Source organism: Chenopodium quinoa, unplaced genomic scaffold, assembly GCF_001683475.1.
Source record: "Chenopodium quinoa cultivar QQ74 unplaced genomic scaffold, ASM168347v1, whole genome shotgun sequence".
Classification (NCBI taxonomy): Eukaryota; Viridiplantae; Streptophyta; class Magnoliopsida; order Caryophyllales; family Amaranthaceae; genus Chenopodium; species Chenopodium quinoa.
Window position 1 is genome coordinate 317,182 of NW_018744656.1, and position 23,017 is coordinate 340,198.

The 23,017-nt window shown below is 32.8% G+C and overlaps 2 protein-coding genes and 1 long non-coding RNA gene across 3 annotated transcripts; 1 reads left to right on the forward strand and 2 right to left on the reverse strand.

Annotated features, from left to right (window-relative positions):
• Positions 1-165: 165 nt before the first annotated feature.
• LOC110701732 (probable LRR receptor-like serine/threonine-protein kinase At4g37250) lies at positions 166-5,778 on the reverse strand. The gene is made up of 2 exons (XM_021879362.1): positions 3,628-5,778; positions 166-1,153 (listed from the first exon to the last, which is right to left on the reverse strand). The coding sequence occupies exons 1-2, from the start codon at positions 5,315-5,317 to the stop codon at positions 447-449; spliced, it is 2,397 nt and encodes a 798-aa protein (XP_021735054.1). The 5' UTR covers positions 5,318-5,778; the 3' UTR covers positions 166-446.
• Positions 5,779-14,638: 8,860 nt separating this feature from the next.
• Positions 14,639-17,072, reverse strand: LOC110701733 (putative oxidoreductase TDA3). Its single transcript, XM_021879363.1, has 2 exons — positions 16,028-17,072; positions 14,639-15,250 (listed from the first exon to the last, which is right to left on the reverse strand). The coding sequence occupies exons 1-2, from the start codon at positions 16,944-16,946 to the stop codon at positions 14,874-14,876; spliced, it is 1,296 nt and encodes a 431-aa protein (XP_021735055.1). The 5' UTR covers positions 16,947-17,072; the 3' UTR covers positions 14,639-14,873.
• A 154-nt stretch (positions 17,073-17,226) lies between these two features.
• LOC110701734 lies at positions 17,227-19,175 on the forward strand. The gene is made up of 2 exons (XR_002507375.1): positions 17,227-17,403; positions 17,983-19,175. It is a non-coding gene; the product is annotated as an uncharacterized LOC110701734 (long non-coding RNA).
• The last annotated feature ends 3,842 nt before the right edge of the window (positions 19,176-23,017 follow it).

Genomic DNA, 23,017 nt, shown 5'->3' on the forward strand with positions numbered 1-23,017 from the left:
TACTTTTAGACGAATGACAACAAACACAAGTGTTGATGACGAGAATAGGAGTCCACTTATATTCTCCGAATATATAGTTTAGACTATTCTACAAAATAATGAGAAGTACGTAATTTTTTACTAATATGTACAATACGTAACCGCAGTTAGCTAAGAGGAAAAAAATAAAAGACAATCAATGCCATTACGCAACAATATCTAAGTAATAATGTTGGTAGCTAAGACTATGATGAAGACAGTTACACCACAAACAACTCCACCAACAGCACAAAAGCAGATAATTAGACAAAAAAAAAAAAAAAAAGGAAAAAAACTATTTGATGAAGTGATAATTAAACAAAAGACAAAAAGAAATTAAAAAATGTCAATCATACATACAACGTAACACTTTTAATTTATCTCTGAATAATCTACAATGCTTTGTCGCCATACATTAGTACCAACATTTAAGGACCATAATAATATTGTGATGATGGTGGTGGAGTTGGTGAATTTGATGTTATTTTTTCTAGAACGTGGAGGGCTTCTTTCATTGAGGGTCTTTTTTGTGGTACATGTGAAATACAATTGTACCCTAACTTTAAACAACTTAACAATGCCTCCTCATTACCTTCCAAGTCACCTCGAATCGTGGGGTCCGCCATCCGGAGCATCCGTGTTCGATCCTCCAACCCGACTGCCAATTCGGCTAGAACGGGTGGGCCGTACTCATCCGATATCACAACCTTTCCTGTTATTAGTTCAAGTAACACTATCCCGAATGAGTAAACATCCCATTTTGAGCTCGGCTTAAGGCTCCGTAATGATTCGGGTGGGTGGTAAGGTGAAACAGATCCAATGGAGCTTGTACTCGGGCTTGGGGTAGCTCCCACAGAATAGTCTTGGAAGCTGTCCCTTGAGGCTGTGGATCTTTTACTACCAAAGTGACGGGTCGATCCGCCGGGTATGCACCCGAATTTACCCATTGAGAGTCTTTCAAGCCCAAAATCACTAATCTTGGGCTCCATGTCTACGTCGAGGAGTATGTTATTGGGCTTGAGGTTACCATGTACGTGCTTCTTTTCGTGGATAAAATTTAGTCCACGGGCTATCCCTTTAGCTATCCTTAGCCGAACTCCCCATGGTATGTGGCTTGGTGAAGAGCAAGTTTTCCCTGGAAATATCAGATCAACATTAGTCTAAACAAATAAAAAATATTATGCTTCATACATCATAATTCTTTAGTCAAGTAAATAAAAATGAAAAAAAGTACATCATAAAAAAAAATTATTTAGTAGATCAAGAACAATCCAAGTCTGACCTTAAAAATAATGAAGTCAATGAAGTTATGTATGTAGTTTTTAAGTCAACTTGTAAACACGTTTTACGTTTTCATTGGTGAGTCAAATTAATTAATCACACGTAGTTCACATAATCAAATTGATCAACTTAAAAAATTCATGTACTGCATACATAATTATGCATTCCTAAGATAATGGCCTTGATTAATTGAATAGTTGCTCTCATAGAGTCCAACTTTAGGCAAATTCTCATAATAGTTTATTGTATACTTGGGAACTTTTTTCCATTTTGAAGGAACCAGTGACTTTACTCTTTCGAAGATAATTTACTTTGAATGGTTCACAATAAATTACTGCGAGAGCAAAAAAGACTAACAGAGTATCATGCACAACGCAATTACAAGTACTCAACTAAAAGTTCTGCATATTATACTACTAGTATTAGAAAGAGTGACCAGAACTCCAGAAGCCAGAAAGTTACTATTTTGGGTAATAATTAAACAGATTTTTACAAAACAAACTTGTATGAAACCAAAAAAGTTACTGTATAAGGTATTGGTACAATGCATGAGAACAAAGTAGATGAATTCAAATAAAGGAGACCCCCTATTAATTTCACTTGTTCACAATTGTAACTTCTCAACCAATTCTATAAACAAGTTAAAAATAATGACATGACGTACCAATAACAAAACTTATACAGTATGAAATATTATTTGATCCAAAATGAGGAAAAAAACACAATAACTCTGAATTCCTCCAACAGTATTCATAAAGACCCCTCAAACCCCAAGGCCCCAATAAGAGTTAATATGCCAGTGAACTGTGAACCTAAAAAACAGAAATTGTACAGAAACCAGTGAAGAAGTCTGTAGATAAATAATTCCTAATTCCATTCCGCGAAAAAAAAAAAAACACAAATATGGAATACTGTATTATTTTTTTGTACACAAGTATGAATATTTTTTTTTTGAGGAAACACAAGTATGAATATTTATATCTGTAATTATTCATTAAGACTAATTTTTTTATAATAAATTTTTTATTTGTATACAAGTGTTAAGAAAAACACATAGGTAGTGCAAAAAGTCAAAGTCGAAAATTTATTGTAGGACATATCATAAGTGTGGGTGATGATGGGACCAAATAAAACAGCCAGGCAACGCTATGTACATGAGAGTTAACACTTGGAAGATGAAGTATTAAATTTGACTCTTACCAGCATTTAAAATTATGAAAGGCTTCCGTTACAACTACTCCACCACCCCTTGTTTCCCCCCTCGAATCTATTGCAATGGCCCCTCTACCGATTTTTGGCCCGGTTTTCCCACTTTTAACTGATCTTTACATATTGTATGGGATTTTTTTAATTTTGTTGAAAAGGACCCTTTAATTTGGACTAGCTCTTGATTATAATCCCTCAATCTTTGATCTTACCTCTTGAGAATTTTGAGCATTGGAGGCCGACAATTATTCATGCCTCCTCAACTCGAATAATATACACTCCATTAGTTAACACTCCACTCAAACTATATGACTGAATTATGAGTCAATCACATTCATGTATGTTCTCTTTTTCAAATTTTCATGATTGAGCAATCATTCTATTGTAAAAGGACAAGAGTATGCTCCATACTTCTAAAGTCGAATCAAGATATTAAGCTAAACGGTGAGCTCCTATAATTCTAAAGTTTCGAGCCAAAACACACACGAAGACAAAAACACATACACATTGAAATAATTTGAAACAAATGTCCATACACCTGAAACACCAAATATGTTCAAAACATCTCATATGGCATATAATGAGAATCACATCCAAAAACATGGAATAATTAATTTCATGCATATCATTTTTCTTCTAAAAAAAAAGGTTTGAGCCACTCAACCACATTCATAATAATTCCTTCCTACTTTAAAACTCCCTAGCTAGTAAACTATTTAAAAAGTATTTCGCCTATAATGCATACTGAGTAGCAAATAATTAAATAGATTCTTGATGGCTAGCATCAATTAGCACATCTGAAGATTTATTTTGTAGCTAGCTATAATGTCTTCGGCTATTACTTAAACATAACTTAGATTAACCTCAAATTGTATAGAGAGAGACTAGTTAATACCCGTGCTATATACTTCGTATATATATATATATATATATACTCATTTCTTTTACTTATTAATACAAGTATACTCCTTAAAAAAAAATTAATGGCCATGAAATTATGCACAGTAAATAGAATTACTCCGTACGACACCATGCATGATGCATTGCCCAAAAAATAACAACAGAATTCAAGAATGCAAAGAGAATGAATAAGAAGAAAAAAAAAAAAAAAAAAGTACTCACTGTAACGGGCGTTCGCAAGGCTGCCATTAGAAACATACTCGTAAATTACAAGCTTCTCATCGGACCCCCAATAAAAGCCACGAACCTTAACCAAATTCGGGTGAACCATCTTCGCAATGGCTCGAACATGACCCTCGAACTCCTTGAATTTTTCCACACTGTTTGATTCCCCAACTCTTCTAACTGCTAAAACAGTGCCATCTTCTAGTACTGCCTTGTACATTATACTTGTACCACTTGCTCCTAAAATATACGCTGACGCTTTTAACAGCGTCTCTAGTTCCAACTCTCTTTCTCCTCCTCCTCCACCGTCCACTGTAACTAACTGTCCTTGCTGCTGCTGCTGGTGCCGCCGCTCGTTATCTCTATCCTCGGACCCACATTCCGAGTCATTATCATCTTCATCGTCGTTGTTGTCCTCGCTTTTACTTTTCCTTAGACAAGACCACTTGGCTATACCTTTAGAATCTGACAGCGACGACGAACTTGAAGTTGATGACCAATGATCATCTCTTGCACCTCTTATTATCGCCGCGGAAGTTGGACTTCTACTACTAAGAGTTTTAGTATTATTAGTAGTGTTTTTATTATTCTTCTTTCTTTTACACGCGTACAGGAACACCATGGCGAGGATAGCAATCCCTGTAAAATCACCAACAACAATGGCGGCAATTATATGAGGCCGAAGCCCATGATCTTTCTTCTGTGGGCCGGTTTCCTGATTTGGGCCCACGTCTGGTGAGCTGGCGAAGGATTTGGGAATGGCGGCAAAAGCGGGCGGTGGAATGGGCTGACTTGGGGCCGGAGTTGGGCTTGCAGGGATTTGACATGGGTTGCCTGATGGGGGCCCACAGAGATCTCGATTACCGGCGAAGGAATCTCTCTCTTGAGAAAGTAACACATTGGAATCCGGAATCTCGCCGGTTAAATTATTAAAGGAGAAATCTAAAGTCGCATTTTCCGGTATTTTGTTACCGAAATCCCGAGATATTTCGCCGGTTATCCGGTTATTAGAAAGGTTAAAAATCTGGAGTTTTTCTCCTCCTAAATCAACGGGAAGTGAACCGTTTAATAAGTTGGAGGATAAATCCATGAACCGGACCCGGTCAAACCCGCCCGGAATATTGCCGGTAAAATTGTTCCTTCTCAAAGAAACCGAGCTAAGATTCTTCAACGTCCCAAGATTCCTCGGAATATTCCCGGCAAGGGCATTTTCGGAAACGTCAAGAACTTCCAAGCTTCGTAACCCTCCAATCTCAATGATTTTCCCGGAGATCGAATTGTTAGATACGTCAAGGACACGGAGGTCCGGTAGACTAAAGAGCGAGTCTGGGAGTGACCCGTTGATTGAATTTGAGGATAAATTTAGGGTTTGGAGGTGATCAATGAGGCCGAGGTCAGCTGGTAATGATCCTAGAAGTTGGCATCCAGGAAGGGACACTCCTACTACGCGAGGAGTGTCCCCTTCACCTAGGAGTGTAAAATTAAAAGAACTACAGGTGACGCCACGCCATAAACATGGTGTGGCGTTGTTAAAGTTCCATGACTCTAAGACGTTTAATGGGTCGTCTAAAATGGTGTATTTGAAAGAAAGAAGGAGAACACCATCTGAATTTAGACTAGAAGAGTAGTGTATATTTGAGACCAAAATGGAGAGTAGTAGTAGTATGATGATTGATGTTGCCCTCATTTCAACATCATCTTTTGTAACAATTATTCCTCATCTTTGAGATTTTTGACAGAAAATGTTTACAGAGAAAACCTCTTAAACAAATGAAATTTAGAAGAAAAAGAATGGGGGAGAATATTTGTAAGGGGAGTGAGATTTATTATGGGATGGCAGTAGAGAGCATGTGATAGGAATTAGTATTATGAACAAAAGAAACACAGCTCACACTGGTTAACTAGCCCAAATAAGCTTGCTTTATTTTTTATTTTTTTTTGTTTTATTATTATATTATTAGTACTACTTTTTTCTTTTTAATACTCTAATTATTAATATTATACTGCTTCCCTTTACATTGCTAAAAAGGGGCATGTAATAAATTATATACATATCCCTTTCAATTCTTGGTGTGAATGCAAGAGGGAAAAATGATTATAATTTGACAGACTATCATACTTACTACTACCACCACCAGTGCAGCTCATTTTAGTATGAGAGCTGAAGGGTGAGACTTTCGGTGGACTTCTGAACAGTGGGGATAAATGTACTCCATATTAAATAGTAATCTCACTGTCTCTAACCGTTCTTTTGACGAGTGTTTGACTTATTTTTTTTGAGACAATCACTGTTCATCAACTAAGAAAAACTACTAGAAACAATGGCGTAGGAATACTAAGCTAGTTATACATTTGTTACCTGTAGCTTCAATCCTTTTACATTGCCAATGAACTACGTTAATAGCCTATCTATCAGTAGTTGGATCGTTGTCATAGTTTACTAATCCCTTTTCAACCCAAAAATAAATATACTAATGTATACCTTACACAATTACACTAATCATAAAGCACTATATTATCACACTTAAAATAGTGAGCGTGACTATTGAGCTACTTTAATTTTATATAATTGCGGAGGCAAAAATTAATGAGAGAGATATAATTAGATCCACCTGGTTTGATTTAAATCTAAGGTGCTCTAATGTATCAAATAACAATTAGTTGAACTTAACCTATACTACAAATTAAAGACTTGGCATGTTTCGTAGCCTGTAAGTTGTAGCTAGCAAGATTATAATAACGCTCGAGTAGTACGGCCATAACATGCCATAATGTCTTTCAATCTTTCGCTAATCTTTTGTTTGTCTTTGGTTATCTTTGTTGGCCCATTACTTAAATTTACTGTCACTTTGATAGCGAATAAGTAGTTGGAATCAGGACATAAATTTATTTTTCTTGTTGTCGACGGTCTGATGATGAAGGATTACTACTTGTATTCAATTATAAAATGTCAAATTCTAATGTATTCAAGGATGTAAACATATTATGTATTTCTTTAATTTATGAATCTCAGTTGTTAGATACTAACAAATCACGAGGTATACACTCTATATAAAAATAGTAGTCAAAGTTTTGAGGGTGATACATACTCAAATTAAACCTTACGATCAAATTTCGTTTAAACTGCCTTTTATACTTTTACGTTGATCAATTAGAATATTCAACACTTTTGATGTCGATTGAAATTTTGTGTTCGAACCTTAAATTATTAGAGGGGTTTGTTGCAGTCGAGATTCAGTGAAAGTTTTGTAAGCTATAGGTTTGGGAGGAGGCATAAATCAGCCACATGACGTAGACTTAGATCATATGAATTACAGCATGACAAAAAACACATTAATATATAGGTTAATAAATAGAGGTTGCAAAGCTATAATGATAAGATAATTATATAAAATCATAATTAGTAGTACGTAACACATTATTTATTGATGTTTGTATGTTTTATATAACCAGCAAGTTTCTAACTAATAGAATCTATTATGGACGTTATGGTCGGATCTAAGTTGTCGTCGTCAATTGATCACATGCTGATCATGAGGGAGTAAGGGGAGTAACTGCACGGATTTGGTTAATTAGTCAATTAGTATTCCTGATTATTTCTTACATTATGTTTTATTGATTATGAATAAATAATAAATATGAATAAATAAGTTTAATAGTTAAAATTGCACATGAAGGATAAGACAAGCAGTACCATTTTTAAATGTCAAAGACAATCTTCTTACACCAAAGAGGAATTCCATTTGATCTCTTCTTCTCATTTGGGTAAAAAATATTTATTTCATTTTATATAGAGTAATATTTTTTCTTTTTGACAACTATATGGACTATAGATAATGAAACTAAATTTAAAACTTAAAAATTTGTTTAATTGACGTGAAAATGTTGTAAAATTTTTAATTATGTTGAGCTTGCTTTCTTTGATAGATTTAACTAAATAAGTTTTATAAAATTAGAGTGCATCTGATGATCTATTATTTATATACTCTTTAAATCAATAACATCTTAATTATACACTCTGTATTTTTTTAAAAAAAATTATCTTTTCAAATAAAATGTTATGGGATTATTGGGACATATTATATATAGGGTAGAAAAGAGTTATACTTCGTGTATAAAGTTTATAAATAGCTCATACGAGGTGGCACAAACTATTCGTAGCGTATGTTATCAAATCTAGCTATGGAGTATTTCATTACTTCATTATTCCAAATAAAATTTTTGGCCTTTGTTTCATGTTATTTTTGTTGACCTTATTGCTTTACAACATCATAATCCTACTTGTACAAGGTGGCAGCATAAATGAGCATTCCCTCCGTTTTTATTATTTGTTACGATTGACTTTATGGTGTACAATACATATCATATCTATTAGCAGTTCGATAACAATTGTTGATATGAACATTGGAAACACATTTCAAATCGAATCAAACAAGATCCTTCATGATAAGGTATATTATGGTTTGAGTTCGTTTTTATAGTCAAAAATTTAGTTGACCATAAAAGTCAAGCGTAATAAACAAAAAGGAACGGATGGAATAATATTAAATAGTTTTTTTTTTGAAATTTTGATTTATGATCAACTAGGTTAATCCCCGTGCAATCCACGGATGTTGATAATTATAATAAAAATATAATGATTATATATGTTGAATCGATTGATCATATATTAAAACGCATGAAATAAATTAAAACGGTAAATACATGTGAGAGAAAACATTTAAATATGTAATACTACCTCCGTTCCTGAAAGTTCGACTCACTTACTATTCATCTGATCAAAATAAAATAACTTTGACCACATATTATGATTTATACAATAGAAATAAATTAGTATGACGGGTCTTATTAGATTCCCCTTATTATAAAATTTTCAAATATCAACTTTCTATAATTTTCACTAATACATAGCCGAAGATATTCATGGTCAAAGATGTTCATTGGAGACCGCGAAATGCAAAATGAGTCGAATTTTCAGGAACGGAGGGAGTAGTTATAATGTATACGTTGATATTTTAGAATTTTTACTATAAATTTTATAAAATAAAAGTCATAATCTGAATGCAATCTTATTTTAATATAACACGGAGTATCTCTTTTTTTTTAGAAAGTAATTTTTGTGGGAAATTTTTTAATAGTACATTGCCAAGTATCTCTTTAAATTTGCTTTTACCTCAAGACCTTTGATAACAATCTTACTACAATACCTTTGAAAAAGTGTAAAGCTATGAAAGCAAAAACTTACAAAGATCTCAATAATGTCACATCTAAGAAGTGATATACGTAGTATATGAATATGATGACTATTACTTCTCAGCTAAGTTTCATGCTTGTTTAGTTTTGATACCAATATAATGTGTTACATTATAAACTTACTTCATTTAATTCATACTTCTTATGAAAGACTGTATGATAATTTAAGGAAGACTATTTAATGGCTACAATAAATATGTAGCCATTGTAATTGTTTTCAATCTCAACCATTGAAATTTTAAGGATAAATCTTGTTCATTTATTTGTTTGACTAAAAAAAAAGTTTAATTTTAAAAATAATTGCTTGTTTTTACTTTGCAAAAAAAAAAAAAATTGTTTTTGTCGCCAAATACAAGCAGTTTCAGTTTCTCTACCAAGCAAATCTATCAATCTCCATTAATATTACAGCAGCAAAATACCATTGTTAAATTTGTATTATCATCAAGAATTGAAATGTTATATATGTTATCAACTGATCCGTATCATCTTTCCCACAAAAATAAATATCACCCAACACTAATGTTATACAAAGTACATCCTACGGAAGTCAATCGAATTTTAGAATCGAACAAATCAATAGAAGAAAGGGTTCAAAAATAAACTTTAAAAGTTTGAAGTAATCGATCAATTATTATCGATAATTTTATTTATAATAAAATTATTTTTTATTTATTGTATACAAATATATCATTATAATTATTATAATTTTTTAGTCAATTCTATAAATAGTCAAGATTTAGTACTAAATTTTAAAGGTTCAGATTGAAAAATTACAATGGCTACAATATTATTGTTGCCATTGCAAAATTGTCCGATAATTTAAATGTCATTATAGATGCACCTCGATGATAAAGCCAAAAACCTAATCTGCTAATTGATTACCATGATCGATCATGTTACTTTCATTTGATTTGTAAAACTTGTTTGCCATTTTGGCATTTATAGCTTTGAACCTTTGATTGATTTCATAACAAACATTACTAAGTCTTTATTATTATATACTTCAATCCATATGATAAACTACTATTATTAAGATTTAACAGAATATATTCTGCATATTTATCCTGCATGACACGGAAAACAAAAACAATAAAACAAGGGGAAAATGTTAGAATGTATATGTCATTAATCGTCATCCTTCTTGATTTGTTTCTCTAATTGCATATGATTAAAGAATCTTCATTAGCAGCCTTTCTGTGCTAAGTACTACTATCATACGTATATTATAATAGAATCAATCTTTTTAATTAAGAAGTAATTACCTTTATTTCATACAGAAAAGATCTAAGCTAGATACGAAAAGCTAGGTCAGTTAATCTTAATAAGGTATATATATACGCCAATTGGTTATTTATACCTAAATAGTTAAGCATCTTTTCACTAACCAAAGTTACATAGTACTCTAGAGACCTTTTAAATTACATGCACTTTGGCATCATGGAAAAAATTCCAAACCTGAAAAAGAGGTTGCAAAACTCCTTTTTCTTTATATTTATGTCTAATCTTATCTTTCTCACATATTCTCATCAATGCCAAAAGAAAATGGCAAGGAAAAGCGAAAAGCACAAAGCACAGGTTCTTTAAGAAGAAAAAAAATTGTAGATATGCAAAAGGCCATCGCAATAGATCCGCAACCACAAAAGGCATAATATAAAATTCGTATTTAGATGATCGATCTATGTATATGCAAAGCAAAGTACGTTAATTCTCTACATATATACATACATACATACATAGTATATTCACTTCATTTCTTGTTTATGTTAGTTCTCATTATTAGAGACGACAATGATATGTGTGTGTTTAAGGGTCATTATTTATCCATTTTGTATGACAAGGACTATAAGACCAGAAGATCAAGACATATTGACAAGTTTAGAAAATAATTATGTAAAGAAAATTCCAAATTGAAATTTATAGAATTTCTCCTGAAAAAAAACACATATACTTTATCGCTCGTCTATAATTATTAGTAAATCACTACATAACTTTTAATTTAATCATTTTTACTTTCGAAATCAGTCAAAGTAGAAAGAATCCAAGTCATGATCTATGCACGTGGTTTGCGCACTCACAAGCAAATGAAAACTACAAGTGTACTCATACTTTCTTAATTATGTTTGGTCTTCACTCTAAGGATAAAGTCTACTTACTATCTAGGGAATCTAAATACAAGAATGTGGGAAACAAATTTTAATTAAAATTGGCTTTTATTTATTCAATTCGAAGAACAGCTTGCTTTGAAAACTTTGATGGGGAAACTAGTTGTATAATTGAACGAAACTCCAAAAATTGCATCGATATATGAAGTCGTCCCCGTGAAATAAGTAAACGCATCTCCGCAAATCCATTTCTTCGTGTTTGTTACCATTAATTAAACAACTATTTAACTTTCCAGTCTTTTGTGTACTGATTTTGTGCTCTTTTTCTTAGCTTCCTGTCTAAGCCATCGCGTCATAATTTTGTTCATATATTGAGATCTAAATCTAATAAATACTTTTTGTACAATTTTTCAAAAATAAATAAATACATACTTTGTACACATATTATTCGCCAAAAAGGGTCAATTTTGAAAATACTGAAAGAATGTATTTTTTCCATTTTGAAATATTTGAAACACTTGACTATTTAAAATTTCATTCTATAGCAAACATCATGCTAATGTCGTGTTCAATAATTCACCACTAACATAAGATATATGAGAAAATGTCAAAATTCACTGCAACATTTTACATCACGTGATTAAATTAGACCTATATTATATTATATGAATAATGCACACAAAAGTCATAGTATTCTAAGTTAGTGTACCATGTATGCATAATGCATTAGTCAAAGTGTTGTAAGTTAAACTAGCATATGCATGGCCATGCATATTGCAAAAGGCAACGTGTTAGTAAGTGTATATATTTAGTGCAGCTCAATAACTCTAACAATAAATTTGTTATCCAAACCGGTCATTTTACAATATTATCGAATAACTATTTATCATCAAATACTTTTACGTAAATAATTAATCAAATCAATTTATTATAAATCATCTAGCTAACACCTAATTAAACGCCAATTGTCAAACATAATAATCTATGTCTTTCACATAGCAGACTACATAGAAAGTCAGGAATCAACTATAAAGCAGTACAAATTTGTTGTAGAGAAGTTGCATGGGCTATAATATCACGAGTACGTGCAATTTGTCACATTAACATGTGAATTGAAAGAAATCAAACAAAGTGTCTGGCTTTTAAGACGATGTCGCACATGATACATGAATGGCGCAAGCTCTAATGCCACACATGAAAGAGTGAACATAGGATATCTTATGCAGATGCATGTTTATTCTCGGGGTCACCTAAAGTATAAACATTTAAACATATGGTTTGATGCCATGAAGCAGCAATCGAGATCTAGTACAAAGCTATACAATCTCCAAAAATAGCATATATATATAAATTTAGGGGTTGTACATATAAATGAACCAATTAAAGTAAAGTTTTAAACATGAACAATCTTGGCAAATTAAATAATAGTAAAGGAGCTGAACTAGAAGACCATAATACTTAACATAGTTTCATTTATATATATAAAAAAAAAACAATAATAGTAATAAAAATAATAATCTTAAATTAAAGGTTTTACAAGATTGAATTAGATCTTGTGAACATGCAAAAGTGGTTTAAGCTGGTCCGATTTTAAATGAAATATCTATTCAACCGAACAATGATAGACTCTTGATTATTAATTAGATTGGAATTGAACAAATTAAACTAACTAGACTCTTGATCATTGCAAGCCCTCAACAAGATACTTCAATTCGTGTGAATGAGTTGAACAATAATTCAGTGTTGTTTTACTCTTGTAGGTGTTGTCCTATTTAAAAATAAAAGAGCAGGTTTCCAATTTTGGTGGTTTATGCATGTTAAGGCTAAGCAGTGGACAGATCACAACAGCATAGTAACTTGTAACCAAGTCTAATGTATTACAAATAATTCCTGAAGAACGCCTAACTTTAAGTAACAGGATATGTCCTTTCTCAATTATTTTTCACATGCCTCTCATAAAACCCACTAACCGATTGCTTCTAACTTCAATTCATCTAACTTCTTTTGCTCAAACATGAAGAAGATGAACCCTTACGTGTATAGTAGTTTGTTTGACGAAAAGACACGGGAAATGATACCACAACTTATCAATTCAATTTCGTTTACACTTACTATAACGGAGGATATACTATTTTTTTTGACAGTTTTACTTTGAAGTGAGAATTTTTACTTGCTTTGTGATAATTGAATTTTCATACTTTTCAACTTATAGATTTATGATCGTTTCTTCAAAGCATGCATGTAAAATAACTTATAGATTAATGATCGTTTCTTCAAAGCATGTAAAATAAGGGGTGTTACATTGTTACGTGTAAAGGTTTTATATGTATCATTTCTATTTTCTACTAAAAATATATCAGTGTATTACAGACCTTTATTGGTACGATAATATATTACATACTAAATTAAACCCCGTGCAATGCACAGTTTTCAAATAATTATAATGACAATAAATTTTACCAAAAAAAGTATGAAATAAAGTCAAACTCAGTACTAAAAAGTATGAAATATATTGTTTCAAAAAAAAAAAAGTATGAAATAATAAGTGAAAGAAAATAATTAAATATGTAATAGTTATATTGAGAAATTTGATATTTAAAGAAGTTTATTTTAGATTTTGTACAAATCAAAAATAAAAATAAAAACCATAAAAATAAGGTTTTTTAAGTTTTTTTAGTAAGTTATTTTGGAGGAAAAACTCCTTATATTATATTGCCAAGTGTCCCTCTCAATTTTGCCTTTAGTATAATGTAATTGATTGAGTTAGATACATTGTTCGATAAAGAACAAATTAGAGTACAAAAATAATACGGAGTACTGCATACAATAACACGACTCTTAATTTCAGATAAAACCTGTAAGTATTTAATATAGCTACTAACAATCTCATGTTGAAAAATACAACTCCTATGTTAATTGAGTACGGAGTACCAATTCAATCACAAAGTGCCCTTGTTCTTTTACAAGTGTAACATGTAGATAAAACAAAACGAAAAAATAACAGAATTTTCCGATAGCGTTTTGCAGCTCATCTGTGCAACTTTCATACTGCCTTGGGAGAACCAAGCCATAAGTTGTATGAATAAATAGATAATGCAATAAATGAGTAGGTTGGTTATAAATGCAACGAGGGGCCATTTTTTATCTTTACTACAAATTTTAAAACTTGTAATGCGGAGTACAACTTACATATAGAGGAGCATAATGATAAATTATTACACGAGCTAACAAAAGGCCTTTTCTCGTTTCTAATTGGATTTTGGTCGAATTAGTTTATACGTGGACTTTTGACTTTTGAAAGTTCAAGGTTTTCGAGCATTTAATAGCCCATAATTTGTACGAGTAGATTTTTGACTTTGGACCGTTATGTTTTTAATTTCATATTTCAAAGCCCGAGAGAGTTGACCTTGGGCTACAGGCAAACCAAAGAGTAGGCACCATCTCCAACTCTATTGGTCCAAATAATTCTGTGGGTGTAGAAAATTTTCTGATTAATGTCTCTTTTTAATTTTTGTAGGAACCTCGTGCTATAGAGAGCCTCCAAAGAAGTGTTAAGAGAGCCACAAAGGATGGTACGCAATTTAATGTTACTCATACTCCACAATTGTAACCAACAAGTATGAAGTTGATTGTACTATCCATGGAAGTTCATAGAAAATGCACTTGTTCTAAAATCAAGATAATCATAGTTGATTGTACTATCCATAGTTTGGTTCAGAAATTAAGGCCTTCATTTATGTCTTCCTCTAAATTTATTGTTCACTATCACATTGTTCAAGCCAGGCCATTTGAATTTTTGAACCAGGATATACATCATGGAAATGAAAAACAAGTAAACAACTGCTACTATGATTATTGTATTTATCTCACTGCTAGTGTACAGCCTCATTACCTTTTACTTTTAAGTACGAACCTTGCTGGGCTAAACGGGCTAAGATCAGCAATACTAGTTTTACCGTCGATAACAAGTTCAGCCAAGGCAGCTCCTGTTGCTGGACCATTAAGGATACCCCAGCAGCTATGCCCAGTTGCTACAAAGCATCCTTTCATCCCCGGAAGCTCACCAATAACTGGAACACCGTCATCAGTGGATGGCAAGAAGCATGCTTGCTCTGCTATAACCTGTGCTTCTCCTTCCTTCAAGTGTGTGGAAACATTCCCGGCTACTTGTTTAAGTATTTTTATTGATTCTGGATTGGGTGCTACCTGCTCCGGATCATCTGGCACCTCCTCTGTTGATGACATCCCACAAATGTACACCTCACCTAACAAAGAATATCATTTATATTTAGCCATACAAACAAGTTAGCAAGATTAGACAAGCTTCAGCAGTGAGGTCTATGCAAACAATCTGAATCTTCAACAATGAAATTACTCAATCTTGGCTAAACCGATTGTTGAATATTCCCCTAAATCGATACTTAATTACTTACTTGATGCATAAACCTATATTTTCAGAAATAGCAAATTCCTTAACAATACCACTAACATGCATTTTCAAAGAAACTACGTTGAACATAATTAATGTATTGAAAATTGATCCAAATCAAATGTGACATATGTTTACTACGAAGCATTAGAAAATGTAGTTCGTTGATCAATAGTTCAATAGTTCACTACTTCTAGTTAAAGAATATAATCCCACTATTTTATGCAGTGTTCAATGTGCCATAATTCCACTATACTCAACCGGCAAGGGGGACAAAACGACCAAAACTCGGCCGTTGAGATAAACAGTAATTACGACGTTCAATCGAGACTGAAACCTAACTTATCAACAGAAACAAAATAAGGCTCTTTACCATAACATCCCACACTCCAAAGATATTTCAGCAAAATATAGCATTATGTCCCAGTACTAAATTACTAATACAATGTAAAACCACAAACACACCTGAATGTTATGACATTGTAAAATTGTAAATTATGACTTAATAATCAATCAATAATGCAATAATCAAATACTAGTATGACTTGATAATGCAATAATCATATTAAGAACGCAATAAATAAAGAGACAAACTATATAGAATAAGCTATACCAGTGGGCCGGGGATAGACTTCAGGGTCCAAGGGCCTACCACCCTGGGCTGGATAATAAGTGAGAAACAACGCATGAGGCGAGATAACATCAGGCTCTTTGGGCTCTAGAACAATACTATGGGCCTTAAGCCCATAAACTCTAAACAACGAAGACACCAAAGCCAATTTAGAAGACCAAGGCCCAAGAGCCAACACAACCGAGTCAGCATAAAGAACTCGTCCATCATTCAAAACAACCGAGTCAACTCGCCCATCCTTTTTATCAAACCCCACTCCATCCACCCTCCCAATCAACACCTCCGCTCCATTCTTCTCCACCGCATTCGTCATCAAACACCTCGTAAACAACTGGGGGTGTACTTGGGCCGTCGTTTGGGCACTCCCAATGGGCTTAGATTTCTGGGCTGGCCCATCCACCCACGACGGTAAATTCTTAACATTACTACTGGGCTTACTATGAGACTCATCAATTGCCACGCTCAAGGTGTCCAGAGGACGATAACCGTAGGATGAAGGCCCATCAAGTTCATCGGACAATGAACGGTGGAGATTGAAGCTGGTACGTGCGAGGGAAGAGAGGGGCCCACCGTCGCACCAATCTAAGGCCAGGAATCCACCGGCTTTTCCGGAGGCGGCGCATGCGACGGAGGTTTGTTCAATGACGGTGACGGCAGCACCGTTTTTGGCGAGAAAGTATGCCGTGCAAACTCCGATGACTCCGCCGCCGCATACCACTACTTTGCGCCGCCGGTCACTGCCGGTTTCCGGTGATATGGACATGTTTGGAGGGGAAGAGGAGCAGCGGATTGAGGTTGCGATTAAGGGTTTGGAGTAACGAGAGAGGAATTGACGAAGTTTAGTTGTTATTGGTGATTGAGGAATTAATCTTGTTTCCATTTTTATTTTATTTTTCACCATTTTGGATTTCTGGAAGAAACGTTGCTCTGGAAGAACTGTAATTTGACACGTGGGATAAGTTGAACTTTGTTGATACGGCCATACGGGTTACAATTCTGGACCTTAAATTGGGCTGAATCTGTAAATTTTCAATTGTTATTACATGCACCAAGATACACCTAGAAATAGGTTCACCAGGCCCAAGTAATAGCCCACTAGCTATATCTGTCCAAGAATATACCCAACACATACGAGCCCAATAGCTATTTAGTTTTTTATTAAACGTTTCCTCCTCTCTCTTAACCGCCACATCAATTTTTTTAATTCGTTTAAAAAATTCTGCCCCATCTCATAAATTCAAAATCTTTCCTTATTTACTCATTATAATTTTCTCTCTTCTCTCCATTTTTCTTTCTCTAAAAAACTGTTTTACCGCCATGAATAAAGACAAAGAACAGAAGAACACTTCTTCAAAAAGGTGAACATTACTTAAATTTCTTTGAATTTGCTACTATTGTGTTAAATTTGCTAATATAATTCAACAAATTTCAAAATTCATGAACTTATTTGTGGTTTTAATATTTTCTTTCAATTTAATTTTTGTTGAAAATTGAAACTATCTTCTCCTACTAATGAAGATGAAGAAGTGTAAGTAATTTATTGTTCAAAATCCCAATTTAATCTTAAATTGATGATTTTTAAATTGAATACTAAATTGAACCCTAAATTTTTTAAACAATCCAATTAGTCAAGTGTTTAACATCAAAACACCAAAAAAGAAGAAGTTAGATGATATACCTAAAAGAAGTCCAATTGTTGATCAAAAATTTTTGGAAGAATTAGACAAAGAAATGTTAGAAAGTCCAATTAACAAGTATAATTATGTTCATATATTTTCTGTTTGATGTTCATAAACGCTGTGCTTTATGTCCATATATTATGTGCTTTATGAAGTAATAATTTGTTTAGATATTCAATTAAGTACGTTCGTATGATGTAATAATTTGTTTAGATGTTGTTTATTTGTTCATTTTGTTGTTTAATTTTTAATTATTAGAGCAAGTACTGAACAGCCACCAAAAACTTGTGAACAACACACAATAACCACTTAACAGCCCCCACAAACCACTGATTAGCCCCAGAAACATTTGATCTACCCCAAAAAACACTAATCAGCCCCCAAAAAACACTGATCAGCCCCCACAAAACATTGAACAACCCCTACAGACATCTGAACTACCCCCACAAAATACTGATGAACAGCCCCATAGACATCTGAACTGCGCCTACAAAACATTGAACAACCCCAATTAACTTCTAAAAATCCCCTAAAAACCACTGAAAGCCACCAGAAAACACAGATAAGCCACTAGAAACCGCTGAAAAGCCCTCAGAAACAAGTGAAAAGCACCTAGAAACCTCTGAACCAACTTCAAAAACCTTTGAACCACCTTCAAAAAACTTCTGAACCCCCTTCAAAAACCACTAAATTCCCTTCAAAAAACTTTGAACCACCTTCAAAAACTTCTGCACCTAACACTGCTCAAAATGCTAGTCAGACTTCAGTAAGCTCTACACAACAATCTCAGAGGTAAAATGTTTATACAATTTTTGTTCATTTCATTTTAGTAATATGGTCATTTAATTATATTCATTTGCTTAAAAAAATAAACTTAAAATGTTTAGAACAGTTCTGGCAGATGAGTAAAACATGTTGTAAACAAAAAAAAGTTGAAGGAAAAAATTCCTACATCAAGCAGAGTAATAAGAAGCAAAAGCTCCCAAGAAACAATTCAGATTAAAAAGGCACAGGAATCAACAAAGGTGGTTCAAAAAACAAAGAAGGGGGTTCAGAACATAGGAAGTTCTGGTAAAAAGGAAGTCAAGAAGAAAACAAAAGAAGTTCAGAAAGGGGGAAACTCATCTCAAAAGGAGGTTCATAAATCAGTTAAGGAAGTTAAAAGGAAACTAAAAGAAGTTCAAAAAGTGGTGAAAGGTGAAATTAGAGAGAGAAAAAAAAGAAAGAGAAAAGATGATGATGAGGAGTTGTTTGATTTAGATGATGATGAATTTGTGAAGGATGATGTTGAGGAAGACAAGCTTAGTGTTAGAGTCGGACATGTTAAGTTCATGAAGTTTGTAAGCAACTTAAGCCCACAATAGAAGCGAGCAATTAAAGAAATGAGATTTGGGATTTAAACTTTCAATGTTCATTTTCAAATAATAAATGTTCAAATTCGAGTACTGTCATGTTCATATTTATTGATGCTCATTATAAAATAGTGCAATGGTTATCGTTAAAAATTTCAATGTTCTTTCGAAAAGAAAAAAAATCAATGTTTATTTTTAAAAATTATGTGTTCAAATTCTAATATTTCATGTTCATAATTTGTTCATTTTCATAAACTATAGTTTAAAACTTTATTTATATAACTGTTAACGAAAAATAGATCGTATTAATAATCATTATAAATTCTTTTATGTTTATTATAATGTGCTAAATGTTCATATGAAATATACTAAATGTTCATTTTATATATCAAATCCCAATTGTGGTTCATAATTCCTTAGTCCAAATTAACTCATGTTCATATAATAATCTAACTCAAATGTTCATAAAAAACATTTACATGTTCAGATATCTAACATATGCAAATACATAACTTAAAAAGGTTTTAAAAATACATAAATTGAAAACAAAATGAATTTTCATATGCAAATAATCAAATGTTCAAATATACAAATTATAAAGTATAGAATGCCAATTGTTTTTTTTAAAAAATGATTACAAATTACATAAATCTAAAAAACATTCATAAGTATGTATCACATGTTCAAAATTATAATTCAGATGTTCATAAATCCAAAAATATATGTCAGTAAAAATATATATTTATAGGAAACGCATCTCACGTTCATATTTTTAACTTAAAATGTTCAAAATATAACCAAAAACAGAACTGTTCATAATAAATACACAAATATAACTAACAAAAAAAAATCAAAATAATATGAAAGCTACATATTTCGAAACTCAAATCTAGCCATAGTGATTTAGATAATGAAATTTCATCGGAAAATAATCATCGTCGTTGTCTTAACAGCCTTCTCATCGTCAAATCCGCCATTTTTAACTTCACTTTATTGCAGAAACTCCATTATCAAAGCTTCAAATTGAAGGTTGAAGAAAACGAAAGTTGAAATTAATATATGGTGATCAACAATGGTGATGAAGGAATCAAATCAAAAACAAAATAATGAATGAATTTAAGAAAGAGAAAAATAGAGGAGAGAGAAATCAGAAATTAGGAATTGTAAGAGGAGGAGATGAAAAATCTCAATCTATGGTGATCAACAATGGTGAAGAAGGAATTAAATCAAAAACAAAATAATGAATGAATTTAAGAGAGAGAAATCAGAAATTAGGAAAGTGTAAGAGGAGGAGATAGAAAATACTAAGGATAGAGAATAATGTTGGTATAGTGCTGGCAAATTGTAAAACACGTGGCGTCTTATTACTGGTGGTGCATACAATTTAACATGCACCATGGTGGAGGCCTTCCAAAGGGAGGTTTGATAGGTACCTGGACATACATATTAAGGGGCATAAGAGACATTTCGCATGAAATTTATCCATCTCTCTCCTCTTTTCTCTCACCCCCATGTGCTGAATTTAAGTGTACCACTGGGTGATTAATAGTATCACTAGATGATCAAATAGTATCATTGAACATTCAGTGGTACTATATATTCATTCAATGGTACTGTATATTCATTCATGGTACTAACTAAGTGTAGAAATAGAATCACTACATAGTCAATGATATTATATAAGCTTTCAGTGGTACATTTAAAACTGGTCCCACATGCCCATTTTTCTCCTCCTTTTCTCCCACCCCCATGTGCTTTACAATATTTTTCAATATTTTAATGTTTGATATGTATTTGCACATACATATCAAACCTACATTAGTACTTCCTCCACCATGGTGCATGTTATAATTTGCGGTAAATTTTGGGTCCTTTGAGTTTATGTAATTGGTCCTTATCGCTGATTAATTTGCACGTTCAACTCTATGGCTCTATTGGCTATGTATAGCTCAATGTATATGTATGTTATGTATCAATTCAATTTACTTCGTATTATGTGTCGATTATTTTTTTTGGTTAAGGTTAGATAAATTGTCGTACTAGGCTAGCACTCCGTACAAGACAATTTAGTTTAACTCAATTAGTGCCCGTGCGATGTACGGTAGTAATAATCATTTTTCCATAATTAATTGTGCTATAATATAAAAATAAGGCAACTTATGTGGAATAAAAAAATTGCAATGCATATAGAAAATTAAAATAATAACGCAAAAATTATTAAAACTACAATTGAGATTTTTTTATTTTATTGTTGATTAGTTGTGTTGAAAATATTTAAAAGTAGTACACATATTACATTAATGATGCATATTATTTCCAATAAAACTATACAATCTAGTGATACTATATGACTAAAGACTTATTTATAAATGCCTTTTAATAAACATGAAAATATTAATCAAAGAACAGAATATAATTTACAGTAAAACTATTAAACTATTTGCACAACATACATGTAAATATATATATTACAAATAATATATCACCTTTATATCCAATAAAATAATTTCAAAGGCAATTATAATCAACAATTAAGCAACACTAACCCATTAATAGTACATTTTCTGTTAGTGGATTGCTAAACATCGCCCGCAAATCTCCACATAAAGCCCACAAATCTATATTGAATTTACCTTATTGCCCTAAACCTAAAATAAAAAAATCTAACCCATACCCACACTCTAATCACCCGAAGATACGACAATGTTGAGGCGACAAGGCAAGGACTTGGCGACCACATTGGCGGAGGGAAGGACGGGTCACGGTGGCAGGGTTTTTTTTTTTAAAAAAAAAAATTAAAAAAAACCAGAAGAGGTGCGCCCAGCCCCTGGTGGTGGCGTCTGCTCCAGCCGCCGGAACCAGGGGGCTGGCGTCTGACCTGGACGCCTAGCCACGGTTGTGGCATTTTCCAGAGGCGCCACCGCCGTGGCTGGGCGTCCAGGTCAGACGCCAGCCCCCTGGTCCCGGCGGCCGGAGCAGACGCCACCACCAGGGGCTGGGCGTCCTGGCCAGGCGCCCTACCACTTTTTTTTTTTTTTTTTTGTCTAATATTTTTTTTTTTGGAAAATCATAATTCTTTTGTTAATGTTTAATATTTTTGTTTTATGTGTTAATGTTTTTATTTCTAATGTATATATTTTTTTTAAATCAGAATTTTTTGTGTTAATGTTTAATTTTTTGTGTTAATGTTTAATTAAAAAAAAACAAAAACTTTAAATAAAATTTAAAAAAAAATACAAAAAGTTTAAATAAAATTACAAAAAAAAAAGAAAAAAAAAATAAAAAAATAACAAATTACAAAAAAAAAAAAAAAAAATTACAAAAAGTAGGGGTGGCGTCTGGCCAGGACGCCACAGCCATGGTGGCGGCGTCTGGCCAGGACTCCACAGCCATGGTGGCGGCGTCCTGACCAGACGCCACCCCTACTTTTCGTAATTTTTTCCCCGGATTATCTCGCTTTCCGGCGACGATGATGGCTCTTCGGTGTCCCTCGGCGATCCACTCCAGCTCCACATTCTTCGTGAGAGTGAATTACGGTTTCGGTAAAAATTAGAAAAAGGGCAAAAGAGTCAAAGTAAAAATATTTGTGGGCTTTATGTGGAGATTTGCGGGCGACGTTTAACAAATCCCTTCTGTTATCGTCGCTCTTTGTTATTATATAAAAATGTGTTTGAAGCTTTCCAATAATTGTAGTATAATCATTGTTTGTTTATTGCCTTAAAAGTTTATTTGTTGATGATAGTTATTTATCGAAAAAAAAGAATACACAAGAAGATGTCACTTATCACTATGTCTGATGTGTCTTTTACAATGCATCTTATTTATAATGTCGAATGTAACAAATTTATCATCTCAATCACATGTTTTAGCAAAAGACAACAATTTTTTTTTATATTTACTAAGATATAAATTTATTTAATTAAGTAATAAAAAAAATTGAT

Coding starts and splice junctions, on each gene's coding strand:
- LOC110701732 (XM_021879362.1), bottom strand. CDS start 5,317: ATGAGGGCAACATCAATCATCATACTACTACTACTCTCCATTTTGGTC. Junction 1,154..3,627: donor CCTTGCGAACGCCCGTTACA/GTGAGTACTTTT, acceptor TGATATTTCCAG/GGAAAACTTGCTCTTCACCA.
- LOC110701733 (XM_021879363.1), bottom strand. CDS start 16,946: ATGGTGAAAAATAAAATAAAAATGGAAACAAGATTAATTCCTCAATCA. Junction 15,251..16,027: donor AGTCTATCCCCGGCCCACTG/GTATAGCTTATT, acceptor ATTCTTTGTTAG/GTGAGGTGTACATTTGTGGG.